The 21435-nt window shown below is 39.4% G+C and overlaps 1 protein-coding gene across 1 annotated transcript; it reads left to right on the forward strand.

Annotated features, from left to right (window-relative positions):
* The first annotated feature begins 4802 nt into the window (after positions 1-4802).
* On the forward strand, positions 4803-20243 carry LOC123457039 (gametocyte-specific factor 1-like). The gene is made up of 8 exons (XM_045141141.1): positions 4803-4842; positions 10160-10260; positions 12680-12806; positions 13425-13508; positions 13961-14027; positions 16488-16570; positions 19966-20033; positions 20169-20243. The coding sequence occupies exons 1-8, from the start codon at positions 4803-4805 to the stop codon at positions 20241-20243; spliced, it is 645 nt and encodes a 214-aa protein (XP_044997076.1).
* Positions 20244-21435: the final 1192 nt, after the last annotated feature.

Here is a 21435-nt window from a genome sequence, read left to right on the forward strand (position 1 = left end):
TTTCTCTCGGATTGTAACATCTTGTAACATTTCTCAGAGCAGTCTCAGGGGAGGAGCTGCACAAGGGCTGCTTTTCTTTTTGTCCCAGGGCAGCCAGGTCATGGTCTCTGACACTCTTGTGACTTTAACTTGGGAAGTTTCAGTCTTCTAGTCTTGGCTGTCATGTCCATACAGAAAGTACCTAGATCAGTCAGCTTTCAAGCCCCCAATACAAACTTTCTAGTGTTACTTTGACATCCAAATTCTCTTTAAATCTTTAAAAGTATTACTTGAGCAAAATTTTGAGTGAATAAAGTATTGCGTTTAAACATCTCCTGTTTTATGTATTTTTATTTTCTAAAACAATGAATTAACTAAATGAGATTCCAAAAGGCTTGTACAGAGGACTAGAGTAATGGCTCATTGGGGAAGAATGTTTTCACATAAGACCTAAGGGTCTGATTTTCCTTGAGTTCTGTATCCCAGCATCCACATAAATAGTTGGGTATATCTACCTGCAGGTGTAATCCAAGTCTTCCTGTGGAGTGGAGACTGAACAATTGGTCAGGTTCAGTTATTTTGTTAAATAAGTTCTCCATGTCTTTGGTCTGTATTTTTTCTTCTGGTATTCCAGTGATCGTGATATTAGGATGTTTAAGTGTATCCCATAATTCCCTCATGTTCTGTTCCCAGGAACTTTTGGACTTACTGAAGTTTGTGGACTCTCAAACTGTTTCTTCCATCTTGTCTTCCAGATCAGTGTTTCTATTCTCCACTTGGCTGACTCTGTTCTTGAGAGCTTGAGAGTTTTGGACTTGTTCAGTTAAGTTTGCATTTTCTACTAACTTTCTATGTATAATTTCCATCCCTCTGTAAATATCCCTTTTCACATCATTTTCTGATTTTCTTGATGATTCTTGGAATTCATCCTTGCATTTCTTTATGTCTTCATTTTGAATGGCCAGCTAACTTCTAAGGTCTTGGGCCAGCTTAACTAAATATGGCAGTTTCTGTTTCTATGAGACTCCATTTGAAGAAGACAAGCAGAGCTGGGTGTGGTGGTACATGCCTTTAATCCCAGCACTCAGGAGGCAGAGGCAGAAGGATGACCATGAGTTCAAGGCCACTCTCAGACTCCATAGTGAATTACAGGTCAGCCTGGCCTAGGGTAAGTATCTATCTTGGAAAAAAAAAAAGTAGACCAGCAGGTGAATGGAAGACACCAAAAATTCTCTATGATCTGTGTGAATGTGCACAAGGCATGGCACGTACATACACCTCATACACATACTACCGACCTGGCTTAATAGAGCCAGGCATGCTAGTGTATACCTGGAATTTTGGCACTTGAGAAGCTGTTGCAGAAGGATCAGGAATTCAAGGCCCAACAATGCTTCTGTGTTACTGTCTCAAAAGCTTGATAGCTAAAGAACTATTTTCCTTTTACTTCAAGTGGTATCCTTTCACTAATTTTGAATTTTTTGAAATGTTGCAATATGTACAGTAAGTAACTGGCAATCTGTGTTTAGTAGACATTGAGAATGGAGTACGTTCATTTGCTAGGCATGAGGCAAGTCACAAGCCAGGCATGGTGGCACATACCTTTAATCCCAGCACTTGCAAGGCAGAGATTGGAAAATCACCATGAAGTCTATGCCAACCTGAGAATACATAGATAACTCCAGGTCAGTCTGTGCCAGAATGACAGCCTACATCAAAAGTAAATAAATACATAAATAGGCCAATCAGGAGTCAAGGCAGGCCAGAGGACAGGCAAGGCAATAGTCAAGGAAACATAGATACCAAGAAAGAGGCAAGAGACCAAGTTTTGAATTCTTGATCATATGTGTGATAGAAATCACCAAACCAAGAGCAGCTTGTGAAGAAAAGAAAAGAAAAGTGGATGTTTATTTTTGCTTACTGATTTGAGGGGAACTTTAAGGAGGCAGAGAAAATGATGGCATGAGCAGAGGCTGAACATAATTGTTTGGCCAACAAAGGCGGACAAAAGGAACAGGAGAATATGCCAAACACTGCCATGAGGAAACTGGATATAACTACCACAAAACTGCCTCAGGAATATTCTGTCTCCAAAAGGCATTAATTATCAAACCTCCATAAACTGTGAATCTAGTATTCAGAACAACTAAGGTTAAGAGGGAACACATGAATCAAACCATCACATTTTGCCTGTAGATACCATAACCCAATATCCATACATGATGTAAAATACAATGCATCCAGTCCAATTTAAAATTTTTCTATAGTTTTTATCAATCTCAATGAAGTCCGAACATCCACATAGTCCCACATATTTTAAGTTTGTAATGATATCAAAACATCCCCATACACTATAATGCCACAGAATAAACATTCACATTGCAAAAAATGTCACTGGGCATAGTGAAGGAACATTCACCAAATTCCAGATTGAAACAGGGCAAACATCTATCTCTGTAAGTCCAAGTGCAACAATTCTAGCCTGAGACAAGTCACCATTTCAAAAAGTTCTAACCAGTAACAAGTCTCTGAAGTTCCAATTCTACCCCTCCATCCAGGTAACTCACAAGCCTGGAAAAATCATCCAGGGTTAGCTCTCCTTAGAAGCAATCTCATGGTCTTGGCATCTCCACTGAGTCTCCAGTGCAATCCTCACTTCAACTTCATAGCTCATAAAGTCTACTTTCAGGCATCCAGAAAAAAAGTGGTTCAAACTGCCACTGGCCATTTCCAAAACACAAGACTATTGCAGACTCAGTGGCCCTCTTTCACTTGCATTTATTATACTCCCCAATTCCAGGTTGGATAACAATTTGTTAATCTATGGTGGGAATAAAGCAAACTTTGAATAAAAGGACACTCTTTAAGCACCCAGTCCCCTTCAAAAGAGTCTAAGTTCTTCCTATTACCCCTATGCAGGTGAACTTGCACATTCTCAAAGGTTGTAATTTCTCAATTGCAGCTCAGTGAGCAGCATTTCATACACAAATATGTGTGTGTGTGTGTGTGTGTGTGTGTGTGTGTGTGTGTGTTTTCTCACTATCCCATAGCCCTCTGCTCAACCCAGTTCATTTCTATGCTAAGCAACCCTCTACACATTCTCAGGACATGGCCATAACAAGAACTTCTCAGGCTGCTAGCCCAGCCCAAGGAAAGCTTTTTCTCATCCTCCTAATCCAAAACTCACAGTCCATCATTCTAACTGCATTTCTGTCTTTCAACTCTGAGCAGAATAGTCCATAAAGCAGTTCATACAGCACTGCATGGCATCTCTTGGGGCAATGTTTCAAATTCTTCCACATTCCTCTTGAATACCATCTCCATAGCCATGCAGTCAGGTGTCTAGCAGCAATCTCATTTCGCAGTACAACTTCATTCTTGAAATCAGGTTCTAGTTGCTGGCAGAAAAGTTACCCATCAAAGAGCAGCATGTGGGGTAAAAATAAATTTATCTTGGCTTAGAGAACTGAAAATGATCTTGATGATGGCAGGGATAAACAATGGCATGAGCAGAAGTGGGAGAATAACTCCTAGCCCACATAAGTTGGACAAAAAGAAAAGGAGGGAGTGTTCCACAATGGCATGTGGAAAATGACTATAAAACCCATAAGCCCACCCTCAAGAATACACTGCCTAAAGAAGCTTTTAATTCTCAATTCTCCATCATCTGGGAACCTAACATTCAGAACACCTAAGATTATGAGTATCCCTGAATCAAACCAGCACACAAAGCAAGAGGAAAAAAGGAAAAGCCAATGAAAGGTAAGAGGAAAGCATGAAGAGATGAGGCAACCAAGAAGTAAGGCAAGACAAGGGAAAAGTGACAAGTGGTAAGGCAAGGCAAGAGGCCAAGGAAGGAAAGAGAAACAAACCAGCCAAGAGACAAGAGGCAGAAAAGAGGAAAGATGGAGGCAAGGAAAGTTACTTCTAGTTGAGGCAAAGAAAGAGAACAGGCAAGGGAAGAGGCCATGAAAGAAAGAAGCCTCTCAATGTGTAAGAGGCCCAGTTACTTAAGAGATCTGGCAAGGAAGACAAGACAGAATGTAATCCAAAACAAGAAGCAAGGTAGAGCAAAGTGCCAGAGAAGTGGCAAGAGGCCCACCAAGAGAGATCAGGCAAGCAAAAAAAGCAAGGCAAGGCAAGAAAAGAGGTAAGGAAAGGCAAGGTATGGCAAGGCCAGTAAGAGGCAAGTCAAGACAAGGTGTTGTTCAAGAAAAGAAGTGAGGAAAGCAAGCAAGCAAGACACAAGAGGCAAGACCAGAGGCCTGACACCAAGAAAACAGCAAGAAGCAAGGCAAGGCAAGAAGTGAAGTGAGGCAAGACAAGAGATAAGGCAGGAATCGAGTCGGTAAGGCAGGGATCAAGTCAAGGAAAGAGGCCATGAAAAGCAAGAGGTGAGGGAAGGCAAGAGGTCAAGATAGACAATATAGAGGAAGTCAAGGAAAGAGGCAAGGACAGGAAATAGGCAAAACCAGGTAAGAGACGAGAGGGAAAAAGCCAAGGAAGAGAAGAGGACAATGAAGAAGCAAGAGGCTAGGCATGAAGCAAGGGAAGAGGAAGGCAAGGCAAGGGAATAGGGAAGGCAAGAGGCTCAGCAAGGTAAGACAATAGGCCTTCCTTGGAAAGGCTAGAGGCATGGCAAGGCCAGGTAGGAGAAAGGTGCCCAGCAAGAGGCAAGTGTCCATGCAATGAGTATTTCTTCAGAAGTCTGTGTGTCACAGCTCATTGCCACAATTGCCAGGAAATGAAGGAAATTTATGAGATATTGTTTCCAGTACTTTAGGTCATGTCATGAGCTAAATGACAATGAACCTCCTGGAACAATGGAAAAATTATTCTATGACTTAATTTTTCTGAACGGTGGTAAGTGCAGCAAACTATGACTCTTTACCAAGAATCCCTATAGGATAAACAACTGAGATCAGAAAGAGTTCAACTGGGGGGACCAAAGGATAAGTATTGGAGAGACATGAAAAGGAAAATTCAAAATAAATGATTGAGGGATAAATGGATTCATTTGATCAATGATTAATGATGGTAACCACATTTTTTGATTGTTTTGTCTCTCATCTTTAATATAATAATTGAAAGTCGAATTTCAGAAAATCACAAGTACTTGACCACACATATATGGGGAAAGTGAGAAAACAGTTAATCATTATAGGGGCCTGATGACTTTACTTGAGGTGAATAATTAAGGAATTGTTTAATGAAAAGGAATAATAAAAAGTTCCTATGAATTTTGTGAAACTGCACCTTTCTTGAAGTTTGCTCTTGCATGACATGATCAGAAAATAAAAGACTGAGGCTAAGAGCTGTGGCAGCAGAGAAGCAGGGAAAAACAGAGAACAGAGAAAAAGACAAAAAATAGAAAAAATAGAAACAGAGATGGAGAGAGAGAGAAAGAGAGAGAGAGAGAGAGAGACTCAGCTGCCTTCAGCATTAGCCTGTCAGCTTGCACCAGAACTTGACTTCGAGTCATTATTGTGCTGCTCTTTCACACCTCTCTTCAGGGATCCTCCTTCAAGCCAGGGCGGGGCCCCAGCACTACACAATTTATTTCATGTTGTATTTTGGAATTACATACACACTACCCACACTGTCAGGGAGCTCCTGCCCATCCACTATCTCCCTTGACCAGGATGCAGGGACCCATGGCCTTGTCGAAGTTGCTCTTCTCTTCTCTTGCATTATTGATCTAGTGGGGAAGTTGGTGGGTGCTATTTGTGGTTTAGGTATCTGTGGGTTTGTTTTCGGGGGAGGAGGGGTTATTTTAATTCAACTTGGACTCAGAAAGCTGTGGATTCTGGCAAATAGCCCTTATCCCCTTTCTTCCACTTGTCCCTGCTCTAGAAACTGTTGTCCATAACGACACCACCAGGCACCATTTATACTGACTGGGGACCAGTTTCCTTCATTGCCTGCATTGAGTTTCTTCCCAAGCCCTTCATGTGCAAATGTGCATATGAGGCAAGTATCTGTTAAAATACTGATTTGAGATTAAACTATACATACACTTGGTAACATGTTACTCATGTGTTTCTCACAATAGAAAAAAAGAAATGTTTTTTTCTAAACTAAGCATGTTTACAGTATTTTGAGTGGAATGATTACACCTACTTTAGCAAACTGATTCTATTTTTATTCACTTCAAATAGGTCCTTTAGTTCAAGGAGGTGCAAAATGATGGAAATTAATACATTGAACAAAATTGTAAATAAGACATTAGGGATAAAATATGTATGTGTTTATTGTGTAATCGACTACCCAGAATTTGGCATAAGACCTTTTAAACTACTTAAACTTTAATTTGTAACTTAAATTCAATGCAAGTATTATTCCATAGAAGAAGAAATCTGCCATTGTCATGGGAACTCTGGAACCTAGGGTCTTGTTTATGTGTTAATTAAACGTGATTCCTCGATGTTGAGCTTCAGTATGTGTTCACACCATGAACTATGTGTCAGATGACACAGTTTTAATAAAATCACTTGGAATTTTTCAACAGTGTATAAATTAACTGCATTTACTATGAATATTCCACATTAATAATATTCACTAAATTTTGTTCCTTCTAACATGGTATGCCTTATAGAAATTGAAATTTCATTAATATGACCTCCATGGAGTAACTGAAAGCACTTCAGAAATGGTTGAGTAAATACAGTCATATATTCATAGCACTCACTTAAATTTTATAGGTATATCATAGGAAGTTATATATATATATATATATTTATTTATTTTTAATTTATCAGTTTTCTTTTCAGTAAATACAGACAGTTTGGGACCATTATTTAGGCTCATCTGTGATCTACCCCCTCCCATTAGACCCGCCTTGTTAATGAAAATGGGTCGTGCATTGTGGAGTTAGCCCCCAGTTAATGGTATGATAAATGTCTCTGCAAATCATGACCCAACATGTAACTCTGACATTCTTTCTGCCCCCTCTTCCACAAGATTTCCCTGAGCCATGTTGGGTTCATTTTTGGTCTGCTTCAGTGCTGAGGTGTTGGGGGCCTCTGAGGCTCTGGCTCTCTGATTTGGTAGGAGTTGATTTTTCTCTGCGTCGATCTCCTTCCCCTTTCTGCTGGTATCCAGTTCACAGGAAAACATCATCCTTGCTTATTTCGCTAGTTGTCCTTAGTTTCAGTTGGGCCCCTTTTGAGGTATGTTGGGGCAGCTCTCTTCTTAGGATCTGCATCTATCTGGAAAAGAGAAGCAGATTCTCCAACGGAGAGTAAGTTGCCACCCGGAAAATTGAGATAACACTTACTTTTTTGATAGACAGTTTGATAGGTGTAGGCCCTCTTATACTCCGTGACTGATGGTAGCTTGATATTGTAGAGTGGGCTAAACAAAACTGCATTTTCTGATGTTATGTTTTTTTCTGACTGCACATTTCAGATTCTCTACTAAAGGTAAGTAAGATCTTTTTTTAATCTTTTTTCATTTTTTTAATTTTTATTAACATTTTCCATGATTATAAAATATATCCCATGGTATTTACCTCCCTCCCCACCCCCACACTTTCCCATTTGAAATTCCATTTTCCATCATATTACCTCCCCATTACAATCATTGTAATTACATATATACAATATCAGCCTATTAAGTATCCTGCTCCCTTCCTTTCTCTTCCCTTTATGTCTTCTTTTTAACTTACTGGCCTCTGCTATTAAGTATTTTCATTCTCATGCAGAAGGCCAATCCTCTGTAGCTAGGATCCACATATGAGAAAGAATATGTGGTGCTTGGCTTTCTGGACCTGGATTACCTCACTTAGTATAATCCTTTCCAGGTCCATCCATTTTTCTGCAAATTTCATAACTGCATTTTTCTTTACCGCTTAGTAGAAATCCATTGTATAAATGTGCCACATCTTCATTATCCACTCATCAGTTGAGGGACATCTAGGCTGGTACCATTTCCCAGCTATTATAAATTGAGCAGCAATAAACATGGTTGAGCACGTACTTCTAAGGAAATGAGATGAGTCCTTTGGATATATGCCTAGGAGTGCTATAGCTGGGTCATATGGTAGATCAATCTTTAGCTGTTTTAGGAACCTCCACACTGTTCTCCACAATGGCTGGACCAGATTGCATTCCCACCAGCAGTGTAGAAGGGTTCCTTTTTTTCCACATCCCCGCCAACATTTATGATCATTTGTTTTCATGACGGTGGCCAATCTGACAGGAGTGAGATGGAATCTCAATGTGGTTTTTTTGTTTTTTTTTTTTTAAGTTAATTTATTAGTTTTCTTTTCAGTAAATACAGGCAGTTTGGTACCATTATTTAGGCTCATCTGTGATCTACCCCCTCCCATTAGACCGTCCTTGTTAATGAAAATGGGTCGTGCACTGTGGAGTTAGCCCCCAGTTATTGGTATGGTAAATGTCTCTGCAAATCATGACCCAACATGTGACTCTGACATTCTTTTTTTTTATGTTATAATAATAATAATAATAATATATATATATACATACATATATATATATAATACAATAAATATATATGTATATATATGTATATATATATATATTTAATTTAATTTATTAGTTTTCAGTGAATACAGGCAGTTTGGTACCATTCTTTAGGCTCATCTGTGATCTACCCCCTCCCATTAGACCCGCCTTGTTAATGACAATGGGTCGTGCATTGTGGAGTTAGCCCCCAGTTATTGGTATGATAAATGTCTCTGCAAATCATGACCCAACATGTGACTCTGACATTCTTTCCGCACTCTCTTCCACAAAATTTCCCTGAGCCATGTTGGGTTCATTTTTGGTCTGCTTCAGTGCTGAGGTGTTGGGGGCCTCTGAGGCTCTGGCTCTCTGCTTTGGTAGGAGTTGATTTTTCTCTGCGTTGATCTCCTTCCCCTTTCTGCTGGTATCCGGTTCACAGGAAAACATCTCCCTTGCTTATTTCGCAAGTTGTCCTTAGTTTCAGTTGGGCCCCTTTTGAGGTATGTTGGGGCAGCTCTCTTCTTAGGATCTGCATCTATCTGGAAAAGAGAAGCAGATTCTCCAACAGAGAGTAAGTTACCACCCGGAAAATTGAGATAAGACTTACTTTTTTGATAGACAGTATGGTATATTTAGGCCCTCTTATACCCCGTGATTGATGGTAGCTTTGTTCATGTCATAAATTCTTTGTAATAAGAATGCTTAGTTATCCTCACCTTGTTCTGGGACCAGTTGGATTGGGGAGTGTTTGCAAGGGGAGTGGGCCAAAGTGGACATAGTGGCACACTAGTAGCAATTCCAACGTTATCTTGGCGGTTGGAGATTGTAGTTGGAGTGGCTATAGAACTTAAATGATCCTAATTATCATGTTTTGAAAAAAAAGGAATGATGTTTAATTTACACTTATCATTAAGTAAAGGCAGTCACCAGAAAATACTATCAAACTGTAACTGAAACTTCACTGACACCACTGCTGATTCTGCTGGGCTTGTTACCTTTCAATGATAGCCCAGAGAATTTGTTTAAAGTTAGAATTGGGAATTACTTTTAAATGATATGTACACAGTGTCTATAAAGTCATTTTGACGATATTGTCACCCTGCTCCCTCTTCTCCCTGATTTACAGATACTCTCCTCTTAGCGCGTTATGGGTCATGCATTGTAGGGTTAGCCATCAGTAATCGGTAAGAGTCAAGGTCTCTGTACATAATGACCCAACATGTGGCTCTAATATTCTTTCAGCCCCCTCTTGTGCAAATTTTCCTCAGCCATGTTGGCTTCATTTTACATCTGCTTCAGTGATGAAGTCTTGGGAGCCTCAACTCCTACCACACCAGATATCTAGAGACACAATATGTGATTTTTATGGATACATTTTCAATATTTATGTTTGTTTGTTTGCTTTTCAGTTTTTATTTACCTAGTAAATTGTTATTCTAGCTCAGGAAGACCTGGAACTCTCTATCTAGCTCAGGATGGCCTTGAGTTGAAACGATCCTCCTTCCTTGGCTTCCAGAGTATTGGAATTAACAGCATGCCTCACCACTATAAATATTGTCATTTATAATTGGTTAATCACCCTTTATTTCAAGGTTAAGTTTTATTTAGACTTATTATTTTCTATAGATTTTATTGAAAATTCCAACATGCCCTTAAGTGCGTAAAGGTTCTACTCTGCTTTATACTTAACTGTGCTTCCCTCTCTCTGTCAGTGGAATCTCCAGACCCTGAGAGACTATTACAGTGCCCTTATGATAAAAAGCACCGCATCAGGGCCTGCAGGTTTCCCTATCACCTTATCAAGTGCAAAAAGGTAGGCTAACTTTTTGTTTGTAATTCATCCTCTCATTACATTTGAGGTGCTTCACATGTCTAGATTTTAGATGGTATGGAGGCATATGTCTTTAATCTAGGCACTTAGAAGTGTCACTGTGTGTACAGGGACAGCACGTCCCTGGAGATGCCCTATCCTGAATTGTTAAAAGGTCAAACACAAACAAAAAGGAGACATCTGTAAAGTACAAGTAATTTTAACTTAAATGATTTCTTTCTTCCCACTTCCTGGCCTTATTTCTCTTTTACTGCTCCTTTCTTCCCTTCTTTTCTTCCCTCCTTCATTTACTTATGAGTATAGTTTAGTTTATATGCAAACCAGAGCATCTGGCCACTGCAGCAGGTCTCCAGACATATGTGTCTGGCTTATCATAGGTACTGAGGAATCAAAGCCAGGCTGTCAGGCTTTGCAAGAAAGTATCTTTAACTGCTGCTCCTCTTCCCAGCCCCAAACGGAAATGTTTAAATGAATGTCAAAATGGTTCGGTGAGTCTATTTTTGTTAAATACCAACACTGAGAGAAAGGGAATACATCAGTATTTTCTCTTTGGTTTTCTTCCCTCAACTGGTGGCAGTCACATCCTTTAAAAACAGTATCTCTCAAGTAATCTTTGTATGTATTTCTATTTAGATGGGAAAGAATGGGCATGTCAAAGCCTTATTCAACTGCATCCCAGGCTGGTCTAAAACTCACAGTGTTTCTCCAGCTTTGGTCTTGTGAGTGGTGGAATGTAAGACATATGTCACCACACCTGGCAACCTTAGTTTGAGCCTGGGTTTCTCACTGAACCTGCACATCTTAGAGTGAATTAGACTCAGTGGATAAAAAGCCCTGGGATCTCTTCTCTCCACTTCCAAATCCGTGGGATCATGTGCCATCATTTTCCTCTTTACTGGAATGTTGGTAATGCACACTAGACCTTCATCACTGTGCCTCATGCACTTTATTAACTCAAGCTCCTCCACAGCTCTGTCTTTTTGTTGAGAATAATGTTTCATATAGTGCAAACTATGTCACATTCAATGCCAAAGATGAGCTTGAAGTGATCTACCTGCCTCAACTTCACAACTGGCCTAATGTATCCTGCTACAAATTACTGTGTGTTACATATCTGAGGTTTTATTTCTGAAGGTTCTTTTTAATATTTGGACAAGTTCCTTTAATTATATAGTATATTTTCATCAAATTCACTCAACCATTACCCTGTCTTTTTCTGTCCCATTTTCACTTTTCCCTGTTCTTTTCCCAAATAAACAGACTTCTGCTTTCAGAACAGAGAGTGAGGATATGATGGGTATGCCAGGGCTCCAGCCATTGCAAAAGTCTTTAGATGCATGGAGAGAGAGAGAGAGAGAAAGGGAGGGAGGGAGGGGGAAGAGAGAGAGGGAGAGAGAGTGTGTGTTGCTGAATTTAATTTGTGTTCCTTTTAATTTGTGTTACTCACCCATGTTACATGAGTTAGAGGCTGTTTGCACAGTAGGGTCAATGAGCAGGTGGCCAAACCACATCTTTCATGTGTTTTTTTTTTTTTTTTTTTTTTTTTCGATGTAGGGTCTTGCTCTAGTCCAAGCTGACCTGGAATTCACTATGGAGTCTCAGGGTGGTCTCAAACTCATGGCAATCCTCCTACCTTTCCCTCCCAAGTGCTGTGGTTAAAGGTGTGTGCCACCACACTGGGATCGTTTGTGCAGTTTAATTGCTGATACATTTGCCAAATATTTGGTTGATGATAGTAAATTTTTGGTTCTAGTTTAATACAGGATTGTTTTCATATAAGTTATTCCCTATCATTTGAATTTTCTGTTAACTGGAGATAACTAATGTAAATATCAAATTGTTGAAAGTCTCTTTATATTACTGAAAAATATGTTCATGCATTAATCTGAAAAAAATAATCACTCTTCTATATCCTCTGTAGCCAGCTACATTATAAACAGATATTTTCCCATACCTACTACTACAATAGCAAGAATAATGCAGCTGTGCATATGGGTTGCATTCTGGTGTTATGGTTCATCATGAATATCACCTTTTATAAACATGTACAGAACTTGTCCATTGCAGCTTTTACTTTCTCGGAGACCCTTGTGATACCAAGAAGACATTTAGCAGATAGACTTCAAATTGCTTACTTTCGTATAACCATAGAGATTTGTTGTTCATCTTGACAGTCATCAAAAAGATGCTTACATTTTGATGATTTTGAAGTAATATTTTTACATTCTTTGTATGAATAAACAGTTCCCTTTTAATTTTCTATTAGGGATATACCCACTGTACCTGAGCTGCACATTTGTTGGGAACTTGAGAAGAGCCAGTAACAGTAAAAGGCTGACACACCATCTTTGGCTTTAAGAAATCCAAACTGTTAACCAATCCCTTTCTTTTGATTCCACAGAATCATCCTGATGTTGCAAAACAATTGGCTACATGTCCATTCAATGCTCGTCACCTGGTTCCAAGGGCTGAACTGAGTCATCATATCTCAATATGTGATGACAGGTGTTGTATAGAGCAGGATGAGGGTAAGCCTGGCTAGTTCAAAGGTTCCCAAACTACAACTGACTCATTCATGTGTACATCGTGCTATATTGTGAGCAGAATTCTGCTTTCATCTTTTAAAACACAGTATATTGTCTTATCTCCAAGATTTTTATAAGTTAGGTGATCAGACTGTATTCTCTTCTAAACAGCCTAATTTATATTCTTGGGGCTGGTTATGAGATGTTTGTAAAATGCTGGACTAATATGCACAAAGTTCCTGTTTGATCCTCAGCATTAAATGAATCTGATGGGAACACATTTTCCTGTAATTACAGCACTCAGGGTGGAAGCAGGAGGACCAAGGAACTCGAGGTCATCCATGGCTACACAGTGACCTTGACACTAGCCAGTACCAAATGCTGTCATCTCAATACATACATATATTTATTTCTGTATCTAGGTATCTTAGCTGTATCAATGTCTATATGTTTTTTTTATTGCCATGTATATGATGTTTGTCTTTGTTTCTGCTTCCTTTTCTTATCTTGCCAACTTTTGTTCTAACTATGTTTTTAACAAAACTGCCTTGTAAGGCTGTAATGCCTTTTGCACAATAACATGGCAGTCTCTCCTTTATAAATAAATTTCTTGTCTTGCAGTCATCCCCACCAGGAACCCTGGAGAAGACACTCTGCCTAAGAGCACATTGCAGCACCCTCCTTGTGATGAAGACTGGGATAAAGGTAAATGTCTCTACAGCTTTTTCTTCAGCATATGTAAATCTCAAGCCATTTGCCTAACACAGAAGGAAAATTTTCCTTTTTCTTACCATGTCATATTGTTCAAAAAGCCGTACTAATTTTCATGGGCCCCCAATTGAGCTCATTTTTATCACCATGCAAACATGTAGAATAGCCTGTGCCTCTTGACTGGCAAAATCCCTTCTTGACATATGCTTTCTCTTATAAATTCTATTTGATATATGTGTTTGATGTTATGAGGCAAGGGTAATATTATGTGTTCTCAGTGTTTATATCCTGTAATTAAACTCCTGCTTCCATGTCACATGGGGCGAGGGTAAGTGATCAAGATTTACTTGCATTACAAACTTAGAGGTAGTACTGACCATCTTACAATGAACTGTAATTCTGTCTTATGTTGGTTGTCACTAACGAATTTTTGCTTCCTTTGGCAGAATTAGCTGAGGTGAATAACAGCACTCCATTTATCTGGGGCACAAGCAGTTTCTGTGACAATAAATGGTAAAAGCATTGGTCTTCCTCTCTCCGCTACCTCCTAAAATATGTGAGCACCATTACAAAAACTAAAGAAAGAAAGGAAAAAAAAAAAAACAGAAACACAGAAAGAATTAATGATAGGTAAAAAAGGAAATGGAAAGAATGGAAAGGAAAGTGAAAAGACAGTCAAGAAGTAAGGCAAATCAAGAGGCCAGAGTCAAGGAAAGAAGCGAGAGGCAAGGCAAAAGGTTAGGCAAAATGCCAGGAGAAACAACCAGGCAAGGAGAGGGAACTCAAGGCTAGTGTACAGGCACAGCAAGGAAAGGCAAGAAGGAAGCATGGGAAGCAAGAGCCAAGGCAAGCTGAGGCAAGAGTCAAAGTGATGGAAGAGGAGAATTAATACAAGAGGGCAGGAAAGAGACAAGGCAAGGCTATAGTCAAGGTGAGGCCAGGCAAGAGTCCATTCCAGGAAAGGGGCAAGATAAAGGAAGAGACAAAGCCGGGCTCAAGGGAGGCAAGGACAGCTGTAAGGCAAGGCAAGGTATGAGGTGAGTCAAAATAAGGCAAGGCAAATAAGAACAATAGCAAGACAAGGGCCCAGGCAAAGTATGTCCACTTAAGGCAAGAGGACAGGCAAGGCAAGGGAAGAGGCCACATAAGGGAAGAGAATAGGTAAGGCAAGGGGAAGGCTTGCCATGAATCATGGCCAGGAAAGAAGGAGCATAGGCAAAGTGCCAGGGCATGCTACAGTCCTGGCAAACAAGGTGAAAGGCAAGTCAAGAGGCAACGGCATGGCCTGGGAAGAGGCAAGCAAGGGAGGAGGAGAGGCCAGAAAAGGCAAGGGGCCAGGCAAGGCTGTTAGGCAGCATAGAAAGTGGCCAGGCAGGTGACAAGAGGACATATAAGAGACAAGAGGCCAGGAAGGTTCAGAGCCTAGGCATGAAAGTCCAGGGGATTCTATAGGCCAAGCAAGAAGGAAGGTTATGTAGGAGTTTACACAAGACAAGAGGTATGCAAGGAAAGGTGAGCTTGAAGGAAGGCAAGAGAGTAGATAGGCAAGAGATCATACAAGGAAAGAGGCTAGGCTAGGCAAGGCAAGGCAAGACAAGGCAATCAAGGCAAGGCATGGTAAAGCAAGGCAAGAGTCCGGCCAGACTAAAGGCAAGGCAAGAAAAGAGGAAAGCAAGGCAAGAGAGAAGGTAAGGCACCAGGGAATACAATTCTAGGTATGAGGCAAGATGATTAGGCATGCATGGTAAGAGACAATATAGGGAAAATAAGGCAAGGAAAGGCAATGCTGCCCAACAGATAAGGCAAGAGATGGAATGATAGTCAACAGACAAGGCAAGGGGAAAGGCAAGACAAGAGGATATGCAACATACCAGAGAAAACAAGAGGTGAAGCAAGCCAACAGGCAAGTTTGGGCAAGGCAAGCCCACTGAAGGGCACCACAAAGTTAGGGAAGAGGCAAAGTGATTCAAGATGCAAGTTAGGGCAAGGCTAGAGGCAAAGCAATTCAGGAGCATGACAAAGCAAGAGACAAGGCAAGGAAAGAGGCCAGGCAAAGAAAGAGTCAATGCAACGCAAGTGACAAGGCAGGGCATGTCAAGGAAAGACAAGAGGCAAGTCAAGGAACAAGGTAAAGGAAGACATAAGGCAAGGCAAGACATTCAGGGCATGATTGAAAAGGCAAGTTAAGGCAAGGGGAAGGCAAGGTAATAGGCAAGGCAAGAGGGAAAGCAAGAAGCAAGTTAATACAAGAGGAAAATAAATAAAGAGGGAAGGTGACAAAGTGGCAATGCAACTCAGGAGGCAAGGCAAGGCAAAGCAAGAGACAAGGCAAGGCAAGGCAAAGTCCACAATCTTTCCTTGTTGCTGGTGTTTCATTGGTTATCTTCAACAGGTAATTTTAGTGGTGTTTTGCCTTATTTCTTCCTTGATATAAGATCATGGTATTAGTCTTGATCAGTGAAATTACAAAAATGTTACCTTATTGGGTTACAGAGGAGCAGGGCCTCCATCCACTGAAAATAAACTCCAAATGCATGTATTATCATGTGCATCTGGTGATACAGGGTACTGGATGTTCAAATATGAGTCCTTACACTACTGAGGAAAGAATCTTAACCAATAATGCTTCTGTTGAGGCTTGATGTTTAGCATTTTTAATGTGAAGGTATATTATTTTCACATATGGTGAGTTAATGATCATGTCATTCAACAAGGCAGCAGATGTCATTATTGTTAACCTCAATTTCCAAAAAATGAAACTTTATGGTCCCATCCTAATGAGTATTCAGAATAGGGAATATACCAGGGAAGTAGAAATAGAATTCAGGTTGCTGGAAATGGATTTGCATTTCAGATTAAAAAGGTGATCTTTCACTGAGATTAAAGTCACATTCTGAGAAATAATGTGGGCCTACCAGAAAAATATGCATACTCTGACATAATGGTATTCTTCTTTGCTTGCTTCTTACGTAGTCCTGTAAGCAACACAGCTATGGAACATATAAGTAACCTGGAATCAGGCAAGCAAGTTCCAAAGACTCTGCCATGGAAAAACAGTAAGTAACATAGAGACAGATTGCTTCTACGCTGTTTCACTGTGTTGGCCACAGCAGAATGTAGGGTGCCTTGCTCCAATCAAACATGCTGCATTTCAGCAGCCAGGTTTCTGCACCTCTGATATTACTGTGGTTACAAGTGCTCATGACCACACCTAGATGTTTTCTATGGACTGTGGAGACTTTATCTTGGGCAGTTTCAGTCTTCTGGTCTTGGCTTTCATGTCTACACAGAAAGTACATACATCAGTCAGCTTTCAAGCCCCTAATACAAACTTTCTAGTGTTGCTTTGACTTCCAAGTTCCCTTTAAATCTTTAGTATTACTTGAGCTAAATTTTGAGTATATAGAGGATTGCCTTTAAACACTCCAGTTTTATGTTTTGTTTTGTTTTTTTCCAAAACAATGAATTCACTAAATGAGCTTCCAAAAGGCTTGTACAGAGACTGGAGTAATGGCTCATTGGGGAATGTTTTCACATAAGACCTAAGGGTCTGATTTTCCTTGAATTCTGTATCCTAGCATCCACATAAACAGTTGGGTATATCCACCTGCATGTTTAATCCAAGTCTTTCTGTGGAGTGGAGACTGAAGAACTGGTCAGGCTCAATTATTTTTTAAATAAGTTCTCCATGCCTTTGGTCTGTATTTCTTCTCCTTATGGTTTTGCAGTGATCCTTTTTAGGATGTTTAAGTGTATCCCATAATTCGCTCATGTTCTGTTCACAGGAACTTTTGAACTTACTGAAATTTTTGGACTCTCAAACTGTCTCTTCCATATTGTATTTCAGATCAGAGTTTCTATCCTCCACTTTGCTAACTGTATTCTTGAGAGCCTCTAGAGAGTTTTGGACTTGTTCAATTAAGTTTGCATTTTCTACTACCTTTCTATGTATAACTTCCATCTCTCTGTCAAGCTCCCTTTTCACATCATTTTCTGATTTTCTTGATGATTCTTGGAATTCATCCTTGCATTTCTTTATGTCTTCATTTAGAATGGCCAGCTGATTTTTAAGGTCTTGAGCCAGCTTGGCTAAAAATGGCAATTTCAGTTTCTAGGAGACTCCATTTAAAGAAGACAGACAGAGCTGGGTGTGGTGGTGCACGCCTTTAATCCCAGCACTCGGGATGCAGAGGTAGAAGGATTACCGAAAGTTCATGGCCACTCTGAGACTCCATAGTGAATTCCAGGCTAGCCTGGGCTAGGGTGAGACTCCATCCTGAAAAAAAAAAGTAGACCAGCAGTGAATAGAAGACACCAAATATTCTCTATGATCTGTGTGAATGTGCACAAGGCATGACACGTACATACACCTCATACACATACTACCGACCTGGGTTAATAGAGCCAGGAATGTTAGCATATGCCTGGAATTTTAGCACTTGGGAAGCTGTTGCAGAAGGATCAGGAATTCAAGGCCCAACAATGTTTCTGTGTTACTCTCTCAAAAGCTTGATAGGTAAAGAACTATTTTCCTTTTACTTCAAGTGATATCCTTTCACTAATTTGAATTTTTGAAATGTTACAATATATACAATATATACTGGCAGTCTGTTTAGTACACATTGGGAGTGGAGTAATTTTCATTTAGCATGGTATGTTAATGTGGAACTTTTGTATTCACAGGTGGATATGGACAGTAAATGAACATCTTCCAAGAGTAAGTGTTTGACTTCCATTTTGCTGCATCTTCAGATGGGAACTAGACTTAACTGGACCTGAAGCATTTTGAATCCAATTTTCTTTTAGATTATGATGCTGAATTAAACCTTGGGATATGTACTTTTTTAAGTATATAGCTTAAATTATGGCCTTCAACAGTAATGAACTAGCATTTAGTAGGTAAATTAGGATTGTAGCTGGATGGGGTATCTCATGGCTGTAATCTAAGCACTTATTCATTAGGCAGAGGTATGAATATTTCCATGGGTATGCACCTATCATGCAACCACACGCTGTCTTCTGAGTCAGGTTATGGTTGAGTCAGACAGTTCCTGAAAAGAACAAACAGGAAGAGGCAGGAGAATAAAACAAAGAAAGATGAAGGAAGGAGAGAGAGGGAGAAGACAGCAGGGAGAACAAAGAACAAGGAAAGAAGAAGGAACAATATATGGATTATTGCTAGAAAAGGGTGAGCTGTGAATTCCTTTCTGATATGCTTCCCTCGATGATTAGTGATCAGACACCATAGAATTCTATTTAGTTTCTTAAAGCACCTCTTACAATTAAAACCTAGAAGTTTCTTTATATAAAGATAAGTAATGATGTTCATCCTTTGAATTGAACTCTTTGCTCTTATATTATGAAAAGATATTTTTCTATGAAAGTCATGAGCTGAAAGGAAGTTTGCCATTGTTTGACATGAATTTTCTTTTTAATTCAGAGGTGATAGTATAATATGTACGGGGCTTTGAACTAAAGATGTTAAAGCTAAAATGTCCCTGAGTACTGAGATTATATGGGGCTCCACTATATCCAGGAATTTTTAGTCATCTTAATTAAAATAAATGAAGCATTTTTTTGAAGAATTTTAGCAGAATTCTCTAGCTGTTTGGAAGGATATAATAGAAGTAGAAGTATGATTTATTCCTTAAGGAGAAAGTATGTAAAACTAGATGTGTTCTCCTCACAAAGCTTTGTATCCTGGGCTTGATGCCTCAGTACCCACATAACATTATACATACATGGGATCTGTGAATCTGGATTTCATTGTGGTAGCAGTAGTCTGTCGCATGCCTTGATCTCTCTTCCTCTCTCTATACTTGCAAATAAATAAACAAAAATATAAAGCTAGATGTGGCGATACAGAACTAATCTCAAAAGCAGGGAGGTCCAAGCAGGAGGAAAAAGGACTTGAAGATCATCCTTGGCTTTATAAATTTGATGACAGCCTAGTCCACAATTGATCTTCTCATACCCCTTTCAAAAAATTGCATGCTGTGTGGGGAGAAAGCTCAGCAGTTAAAGGTTCTTGGTGGTAACCTGTTTGTCCAGGTTTAGTTCTTCAAAAATCCACATAAAGCCAAATGTAAAAGTGGGCACAAGTAACTGGTCTTCACTTTCATTAGCAAGAAATCCTGGCATGCACACACATACAAAGACCCACAAAGAACACAGACCCAGGCACTCACAAGCAAAGCAATCAGACAAATGTAAATAAAGATTCATCTTTTCCACAGAAGAGTCACTTTAAAAATTATATATAAGCAAACACATATAGATTTAGCATTAATGAGCAAATAAGGCTACCTGAAAAAAGAGTTACTAACATAAGTTGATTGGAATTAATATAGAATTATTGAAAACACACAGTTCATAAGGTCATACCTCCTCACTTGTTGAAATTTGAAGAGACACAGTTTGACATAAGATGTGTACATTGATGACTGCATAGATTTTAATTCAGTTAGCAAGGTCCATGTATACAGCGATACTAAAGAGGAAAAGTTCCGAAGCCTCATGGTGAGTCTTCCATTATCCACAATGGACACCCAACGCAGACATTTAGAAGTACCTGGGTTGTATATGTGTCTCAGATATGGCTGGTAATATTCAGTTAAAGGAAGTAAGAACTTTTTTTTTCTTATTTTCTTACAGGTGCTAGAAGAATCTTCCTTATCCCTCCTATCCAAGGATTCTTACTTGCTTTATTCCAAGTTTAATGATATATAAAGTAAACTGTATGATTTTCAAGCATAAATGCACCTGCCCTACTTTTTACTCTATATGGCTTTAATGCCTCAGTTTTTGATCCCAGAATCCTCCTGAACATTGCTGATGTAGACACCTTAACAGTTTAAATACCTACTGTGCAAAAATAAAAGACCACACCATTCTAGTTACTGAAACTGCTGTACTGTTATCATAAAGGATCTGCCTAAAGTAGACTGGAACATAGGTTGAAACAAGTACCTGCATTTCTTTACTCTGAAAAACATGGACCAAATTGTTTTAAGCAATTATGGCAAAGAGATTTTGTAGTGTGTTGTGTTGGTGCATGCCTTTCACCCAAGCACTAGGGAGGCCAAGTTATGAGGATGACCTCCATGAGTTCCATGCACAGACCAGGACTACCAAGTGAGCCTCAGTCACCCTGGGCTTGAATGAGACACTGAATCACCAAAAGGAAAACAAAAGTGAACCTTTTATGATCAATGCATTTATTCATGTACAGACTTTGAGATGGTGATAGCATTTACACAGCAAAGTGCTACATTCTTATGTGGATATCTTGCTGCCAGAATATTTTCAATATAGGATAATAATTTTATATTTATCTCTCCACATTCCAGATGGAAAATATAGTTGCTACTGGGGCCAAGGAAGTTGGCCAAGAATATAAATGCATTGGATGTAAAGTTTAATAACTAGGATGAGATTCACACCAAACCAAATAAAGCCAGATTTGTAGAGCATATGTGTAACCCCAGCATGATGACTCAGGACAGGAAACAGAAATGAAGATCCTTGGATCTCATTGGAAGGCCGCAGCAAGAAGAAAGGTGTGTTTTCAAGAATAACCTGGGCTAGAGATTAAGGCCTTATATCACAAAATAAAAAGAACAGACTGAAATGTAGCTAACTTTGTAGGGTGCTTGCCTAGCATCCACAAAGCCAGGTGTGGGATCCCTAGCATTGCATAAGCAAAATGTAATTGTGCATGCTTGTATTCCTACTAATTGGGAGGTTAAAAAGAAAGAAAGAGAACCTCAAGATTATGATCAGAATAGGATGCAGGACACACCGTTTCAAAAATAACATGAATAAGCCTAGAAAAGTTAAGAATTCTAGAGAAATTATGAAGTCTCTTTATCTTTTAATATATATTTTTATTTTCGACTTCCACATGTACAGACAAATCATA

Source organism: Jaculus jaculus, chromosome Y (genome assembly GCF_020740685.1).
Source record: "Jaculus jaculus isolate mJacJac1 chromosome Y, mJacJac1.mat.Y.cur, whole genome shotgun sequence".
Taxonomy (NCBI): domain Eukaryota; kingdom Metazoa; phylum Chordata; class Mammalia; order Rodentia; family Dipodidae; genus Jaculus; species Jaculus jaculus.